We start from the raw sequence: 9,097 nt of genomic DNA on the forward strand, positions 1-9,097 counted from the left end.
TTTGAGTGTTCTTCTAAGCAGAGAAAGGCAATCATCCAGGCAAAACCAATATTAGAAGAAAGTATCACAAGACTCTATTATAATGATATTTTTCCTAAGTGTTTGAAGGTAGCTGATTTAGGGTGTTCTTCAGGACCAAATGCTCTTGAAGTTGTATCAAATATCATCAACATTGTTGACACAACTAGCTCCAACTTGAATCTTAGTTCACCTAATTTCCAATTCTATTTGAATGATCTATTTGAAAATGATTTCAATACAATTTTCAAATCACTCCCTCAATACCAGAAGTCATTATTGGAAGAAAAGAAGGGACTCAAGATTGGTTCATGTTTCATTAATGCAACTCCAGGAACATTCTACAACAGACTCTTTCCGAGTTCTTCCATACACTTCTTTCATTCTTCCTATTGTCTACACTGGCTTTCTCAGGTGAACAATATAATGTTAAGGAAAAGTCTAGGGGGCCAGCAGTTTTGTTAAATTTTGGCCAGCATGTAGCCAGCAGAGAAAGGTGAGTCATTGGATGAAAACTCACATCAATCTCACACTATTAGATCATCATTGATGGCTATTTGATGGCTACCAATCACAAAAGTTGCTGGCTCCCTAGCATTGCTCTAATGTTAAACCCATTTTATCTAACAAATTTTATAGGATAAACTACGGTTTTTACTTTTAAGGTGTCACTAATATTAATTTCATTTAATTTTATTCGTAATATTTTTTATTGTGTAAAAATTATTATTGGGCATTAACTTCATCTAAAACATTTGACATGAAATTGAAATATCCAAATAACTGTCACAAATTGAAAATATTAAAGATAAAATTAAATAAATAAAAAATGATACATTTTTTAACTTATAAAAAAATAAATAATAGTACACTCTCTACTTTTTCCAAAAAATATTAACATTCGCTCATGTTAACAAATACAGAACAGTAATAGTGACAGTAGGAAGTAATGTTTTTCCTACAAATTAAATTAGATTAAAGACGATAAGAGTGCACAAATTTCAGGTTCCAGAGAAGTTGATTGAAGGAGAAGAAGCACTTAGATGGGACAACATATATTTAACAAGAACAAGTCCTGTGTCAATGCACAAAGCATATTTGGAACAATTCCAGAAGGACTTCAAACAGTTCCTGAAATCACGTTCAGAAGAATTGGTAACAGGTGGTGGCATGCTTTTGGCATTCATTGGAAGACAAGATACTTCAGAAATTAGAACTGCTTGGGAGCTAATTGACATGTCACTCAAGGACTTGCTCTTAGAGGTACACACCACACTACACACACAACTTTACATAACTTTAAATACAGTAATAAATCAGAAAATAAATAAAATTAAAGTATTTCTGATCATTTGAATCCGAATAATTTTCCAATTATATACGTACATAGATTAAGAAAATAATTTTAAAAAAATTTGTCTTAGATCATGGTTCTAAAAATCAGACCGAACCGACATACATCAATTCCATTAGATTAATTGGATAACATGTTAACATACCATATTTTGTGTGTTGTGTGAAGAAATTGATTGAAAAGGCAACTTTGGAATGCTTCAATATGCCAAATTATGACCCTTCAATGGAAGAAGTTAAACAAGTAATTGAGGAAGAAGGATCTTTCATTCTTCAGAAACTGGAAACGGTTCATCAGGATTGGGACCCCAACACGAATGGAGGAGCCAATGATAACAATAAGGTTGATGAAAATATGAGAGGGGAGATTGTAGCTAAATACATTAGAGCTATTACTGAACCCCTTTTAAAGGCACATTTTGGAGAATTGAGAATGGATGAGTTATTCCTTAGGTTGGAAAATAAGGCTGTCCAACTTATTAAGGAGAATAAAATATTCAAATTTCCTATCCTTGTAATATCCCTTATTAAAAATGCTTAATACAGGATCCCTTTATGTATGTACTATGATAATGTATGTTAGTGCTATTCATATTTTGTGAATAACATGTATGTTGTGGCAGAATTTGATTGAAAAGGCAACTATGAGTCTATGACTCGTCAATGGAAGGAAGTTAAATACATTAGAGCTGTTACTGAACCCCTTTTAAAGGCACATTTCGGAGAAAGGATCATGGATGCATGAGCTATTCCTTATGTTTAAAGATAAGGTTGCACAACTTGTTAGGGAGATTCAAATATTGGAATTTCCTAACTTTGTAGTATCTCTTGTTAAAAATGCTTAATATAAAATTATGTCGTTATCGGTCCACGTGTAACTTGAGATAATTGACTTAGAGAGTTGAACTTATTAGTTAGTTATTGCTGCAAAGATAAGTATGTAATGCAGAAATGAATGATGAATGGGTAACAACTTTTATCTTTGCCAAATTCCTTCTTTTTCATCTTTTCTGATTCTCTCTTTCTGCAAATCCCAATTCACTAACAGCTTCTTCATTTGTTCCTTCTTCTTCTATTTATCTCTCTCTTATTCCTTTTTTTAAGTTCTTCATCCTTCACCTTCGGACTCATTTGACAGAAATTTATGAGAGCCTAAATCTCTTTTATGGTGTAATTTCACAATCAAGTTACACACTTGTTAAGAAAAAGAGTTATGCTATGTATACACTAAAATTAGCCACCAAAGTCAGCCATCAGTATAAAATACACACTGAAATACAAATACACATTGAAATAAATAAATTAAACTACACATGTATTTATACACAAATACATTGGTGGCTGATTTTGGTGTAAAAATAGCATTATAGATTAAAGACTAATGTAGTACACTTTTATTAATTTTAGAGATGTAATTAGTGCAATTGAAATTTAAAAAAAAAATTAATATACAATATTAATGTCAAAGACCACTTTAAAACTTATAAAATAATATCACATGTAATAAATTACCATCTATTATGTAAGTACATTTAACATCAAAAAATCTATTGTATATGTAGTTTGACTTTAAGTTAACATATAGATTGATCTAGGTAGGGTGTAGCTTTTAATTTTAATAAGTCTGACAAAAAAAAGTTAATATTTAATTTAATTTTAAAATTGTATATAAATTTTAATTTAGTTTATTACCTTTTAATTGTTTTTATTTAATTTCTAAACTTTATAAATATAACTTATATTAATTTCGATGATAATTTAGTTATTAATTACTAAACTAACTCAACTTAGTTGAGAATAAGACATTTTTTTTTGAAAACGAGAATAGGACATCTTAATAACATTATCTTTGGCATTTGCCACACTGAGAAAGACATTCTTTTCTTTGGGTATTTATAAACATATATGTCGTTTACCGTGTAAATAAATTAATTACGAATATATCTAGTTTACACAGTAAATTGAACAAAATACCTAATGACAACTTCTCACCCTTGAGATGAAGTTGTCATAATCAAAGTCATATTCAGAGCTTTCAAGATTGGATGCGTAATCAAGCCTGCGCGCATCTTGTGGAGAAAATGTCATTTCTACTTCGTTTAGATTAGTTGTAGCAGAAGTACTCATTGTTTCAATTTTCATTCTGTATAAAGGCAAATCATTATGATGTACCTCAATGATATTACTGCCACTAGTATTTGGACTCTCTTCATTTCCAGTTGTCTGATTTCTTTTGTTTTTGTTATCTTCAAAGCTGCAATTGAAATGGGCTTTGTCTCAGGCGAAGTGCTTTCTGTAAAAAATATAATTGACGTTTTGATATCTTCAGTTGACAGCTCATGATCATATGATCCATGATTAATGAAACAATTTTGATTATAATCAAATGCATTAATGTTAGAATTTTGATTATAAAGTGCTGAAGGAGTATTAACCTTATTTGTTGCATTTCTTCTGCTATATCTCATCATCTTAGCCGATGTGTTCTGAAATTGTGTGTCGATAGGTAATAATATGCAAAAATCTTTTACTCCTTGCTGTGTGGAAGTGTCATGACTATGGACAATGCTCATCATGTCACTTCTTTGGTTGATACATGCATTTGAATTCTGTCCACCTATAGAGTTTTCTTCTTTGGATTTCTTACTACTTCTTGATCTTGTGTTAGGTCCACGTATTAATGCTTCACTGAATCGTGGCCTCTGTTGGATAAGACTTAGTTGGGCGTTTTCTTCTTCCGGTCCCTCTTCTTGTTCGTCTTTTCTATTGGTTGTGCTTCAGGAGGATTGCTTTGCGATGGATCTTGTGCTTCTTTGTCGCAACTTGCTGTCCCTTCTGCTGTTGGAGTACATTCTTCGTATGATTTTTTTTCCTTATTACGATGGATCTTGTGCTTCTTTGTCACAACTTGCTGTCCCTTCTACTGTTGGAGTACATTCTTTGTATGATGTTTTTTTCCTTATATACTTCCTCTTGACAGGTTGATTATCTTCTGATTTCCCTTTCCTCTCGATGACTTTGATGCCTCTTTCATGGAAGTGACTATACCACAAGGAATACTTACATTTATACTGTCTCCAACTTCACTGTCTTTATCTGAGGTTGCATTTTCTGTGCCAGCAAATCCGTCAAATAAAGTCTTTTTACAAGATTTTTTTGTAGATTCTGGCGTTAAGTCTTTAATTGTTTGTTCTGCTGGAGTAGTAGGGGTCTTGTTTATTCCTTTTCTTCTCACATATTTTCTCTTGTCAGTTGAGTTCTCTTTGAGCTGAACATTCTTTTCTTCAGCTGGCTTTCGAGTTCGTTTTGGTTTGCCTTCTACAATGACCTTAGGACGGTGCTTTCTTCTCTTTTGTTTTGATTGTGGTGTGCTCTCTACCTGGATGGCATCCATCTTTATTGGTGTGCAAGCAACATCAAATTCTACCATAAGATTATTTTTTTTCCATATTCATTGACAACAATGCAATTTGTGAGCAACCAAAGAACGATGTGCCTGTGTGGCAAAAGATGATAAAAAAAAAATATATACAAGGTATCTAGTAATGCAAATAAATTTGTACTCATATGTATGCATCTGTACTCATGCAAATAAAAATTGACTTCGTACATAAAAAAAATCTAAAGAAGTATTCACCATAGAATCTACAGAATAAACACTAGTAAACTACTACATTTCACCGTTTTCAGCTGTATGCTTCCTTGGAAAACCTTTATTATGTGGGGATTGGCTAGGATCAATATGTCGTCCTCATATTTGTTTATTACACGTATGTTTTTAGTTAGGGGTCAATAACGTAACAAGTTTAAATGACATACTAATGTGATAAGACAGAATGAACAGTGGCTTGTAAAAATTATGTCTCACATCACAGAATATGTTTAATTTTCCTGAAATTGGATAAAAAAAAAAGATGATGTTACTATGGATTTGGTAAGTTTATCGCTCTCTTTCTCTTCAATCATTTTACAAGTGTTTGCCTATTTAATTATAAGCCCTCTTAAATGAAGAGTACAAAATTAGGTATATAAAATCAATAATACATTATAGAAAAGAGAAATATAAAAAATAATCGATGAGCTTCTTTGTCATTATTTGTTTTTACTTTTTTTAATTTTTTATTTATTTGTTATTGTTCTTATCCTATTTGTTATGTTGAGCTCTCTTGTTAAAAAAAAATGAGCGAATATCCAACCATAGTGCTCTATTGCTCACCAAACAATATATCCATAAAATAGCTCACCAGTATTTTTTGAATGGGCGCAACAAATACAACATGTATTACCTTAGGAGGAGACGACTTGAAGCGAAGGATAGATAATAGAGGAAGAACATAACGTGTTCACGTTATTCACCATTTCAATTTTTTTAACTTGAGAAATTGAGACATTGAAGCGTGACTGAATGAGTCATGATTATTATACTAATAGGAGATTATTGTTGATGACTATCCCACCGCCTACGTCATTTGGAAAGGACACCACGCCTGATGGGACAAGCAACTTCTTTAAGGTTTAATTTGGGGCAATTTTATTTTATGTTAATTTTTTACTTTTTCTTGCATATCTCTTTGGAAAGAACAATAACAAATTGACAATGATCATGAATTGGACACCACCGCAATGTTTTTTTTGTCCATCTTTTTAAATTTTTATGTATTTTTAATTTTTATTATCAATATTTTATCATTTATGGTCGATTTAAAAAAATATTTTCATAACACTCAATATTGAATAAAATAAAAAAATTCAACAAATATATAAAAAAAAGTAGTAGAAGTTCTAATATTTATTCCGAAATAAAAAAGATTGTGCTTTGAATTGAAAACGTTTTTAAAAGTTAAAACTAAAAATACTAAAAACAAAGAAATATCAACAAAGAGAAGTAATTCATACTTGTTTTCGCTATCAAAATTAATATATTTTTCAAAAATAGGCTCGGCTATTTTGTTTCAGAGACATATATTTGCTTCCACTATCAAAAATGATTTTCAGGTCATAGTCACTAGTGCTAGACATACACAAAGTATCTGAGAGATCAGAAAATAATAGCCACCAAGATGTTTAGTGGAGAAAACATTGAAATTGTTAATATTGTCTTAAATTCAAGAGAAAAATAACGGAAAATTTTTATTTTTATTACATTAAAAAGTACTAATTTTAACTTTTATTATAATTCTTTATTATGATCGAAACAGCAGATAATCAGATATAATTTATCATAGTTGATTAAAGAATTATTGTTGTTGTTTTTCTTATTATTATTATTAGTTCTTTTAATCTATGAAACTCTGAAACAAGATTTTGCTCAAGTGAAAAATTAAACACATTGTATCATCATTGGAACATATTAAGCTTTGATAGTGATTAATTTATGAATTTTTGTATTCCAGCAACTTGAATGAGGATATCTTGCACGTAGTTTGTCTCTTTTGGTATTAACTTACCGAGATATATCTTACATTTTGTCATTTTGATAATAAAGAAAATCGACAATGATAACAAAATCATAAGTTTTACCATTAACGATTAACAAAGCTCAACACAAACGAACCAAATTCATTAACTGTGTCCCAAAAACAGGACCATCGTAACCTAAATACCTAGAGTATGACCAGCTTCACACAACCATTGATGAACCTGTAGTTAATATATATGATGTTCCAAAAACATAGCTACAAAGACTATAAATTGAAAGGACATTTTGAAACATAGTTGCAACTTAAAATTGAAAGACGACCTATAACTCGTTAGCCATTATTAATATTTTTAATGGTGTGAAATTACATCTAATAATATGTGATTACTCACTTTTTTTGCTGGTTAAGTGCTGGTCAAATTTTAATAAAAATGTTGGCTCCCTAAACTTTCTTATATATATATTCCAGCAGCAAAGGGAAGAAAAAAACATTTATAATTTTTAATAAAGTACTTACTATGTACAGAAATGAAAAAAATGATAAATATTTGTATTTATGTAACTAGTGAAATAATAAATACTTAGTTAATCAAATGTTTCCAATGATACGGTAATATAAGATTAGATGTACGTGTAAAAATAATTTTGCTTTTTGCTTCCTAATATATAACACTGAATAACATATAAAAGGTGCATATATATGGTTTACCATGCACCTTTTATGTAAATTAAAAGAGTAAATAAAGGTGGCTTATTATATGAATAGATAGATTTAAGGATAAATTTCAAGTGTATCGAAAACACCAATATTTCAATTATTTTAATTGTTGATTTTAATTAATATATATTATATATAATTTTTTATAATTCAGATCAACGATTAAAACAACGGAAATAACAGGATACACTTAAAACTCTTCCTAGATTCAAACCCAAAGGATATATAGGAGATTAGGAGTGAGGAAGACATTTTTAATTTTCTGGATTGATTAGCCTCTACCCACTCTTTGCGGACTTAGTTGCTTGTTGTTGGGCTTGGGTTCCATAACGGGCTTTTTATTTTCCTTTGTTAACTAACATCCAAGGCCTCAATGTTGAATTTGAATATTTGCTACTTTGGGTGTTTGGTTAAATTTTTTAAATAAGTTCTTTTGAAAAATGAGTTTAAAATATAAGAACTTTTATTAATAATAATTTTTAAATAAGTTATTTTATATTTGAAAAGTTATTATAAAAATCTTTATTTTAAATTTGTGCATTAAATAGAAATAATAAAATAACTTTTGAAAATAGAAGAAATCACATTTTTTAACTTCTTCAAAAACTCTTAAATAACTTTTTAAAAAATTAAATATTTATTTAAAAAATTATACAAAATACTTTTAATATAATTTTTTATAAGTCAAAAACTGAAAAAAAAAAAAGATATTTTTGGAGTTCCAAACGCACCCTATTTCTATTATAACTTCAGGGTACACTCTCTTCCTTATTTTTCGCCAAATCATTGGTTAAAGGAACTTTGTCCCATTATTATATGTCAATTTTTTTTTGTGACTATTATATGTCAATTATGTGTACTCGTTGATACATTTATGACACTTAGATTAATGAAAGAAATAATTTTAATTTCATCAATAAAATTGATAACTGTGCCATAATTTAATTAGAGAATCTTGAAAAGAGACACTACAATGTGATGTATAATATTCCTTTCCAAAAAAAATTAATCGCATTATATATACACAAAAATAAGGTATAAATCACTTATTCATATAAAATATATATAAAAAACATATATTAAAAATATATAAAATAATAATATAAATATATCATGAATGATTTTTTGTGTACGTATTAATTTTTATAGAAAATTGTAGTAATTTGATAAACTATTAAAAATAAAAAGTTGGTTAGGTAACTTTATTGAACTAACCCAATCTTTAATGTATATCAAACTAGTTTATAGATCTCATAGTTTGAATTGATGTTTAAATATTTGACAATAAAAATGATAATGTTTTTCTTAATTTATTATTAATTAAAACATTTTTCTTTTATTTGAATTTTGTACTTAATATTGGAAAAAAACAAACTTCTTGCGACAATGAATGGAAATATAAATATTGGCCGCGGGTTCATTTCTCTCATCCATGATAGGGAGTAATGTACTAAAAATATCTTTGTATCTGAGGGTCAATTATTTATTTCTTAAACTCTTCTTTCTAAAAGCCAGCATGACAAGCAAGTAGGCCTAACCAACGTGCATGCATTAATTAATATGCAGCTGAGGATAGGAAAGTTTCTTAA

The 9,097-nt window shown here is 29.2% G+C and overlaps 1 protein-coding gene and 1 long non-coding RNA gene across 2 annotated transcripts; both read left to right on the forward strand.

Moving 5' to 3' along the window:
• Positions 1 to 1,931, forward strand: LOC110262379 (3,7-dimethylxanthine N-methyltransferase-like; the record flags this gene model as incomplete). Its single annotated transcript, XM_021117131.1, has 3 exons — positions 1 to 432; positions 1,024 to 1,281; positions 1,541 to 1,931. Coding segments are annotated over 3 exons (1,062 nt in total), but the record flags the coding sequence as incomplete, so codon positions are not given.
• LOC110269922 lies at positions 3,991 to 4,564 on the forward strand. The gene is made up of 2 exons (XR_002358767.1): positions 3,991 to 4,211; positions 4,473 to 4,564. It is a non-coding gene; the product is annotated as an uncharacterized LOC110269922 (long non-coding RNA).

Source organism: Arachis ipaensis, chromosome B03 (genome assembly GCF_000816755.2).
Source record: "Arachis ipaensis cultivar K30076 chromosome B03, Araip1.1, whole genome shotgun sequence".
Classification (NCBI taxonomy): domain Eukaryota; kingdom Viridiplantae; phylum Streptophyta; class Magnoliopsida; order Fabales; family Fabaceae; genus Arachis; species Arachis ipaensis.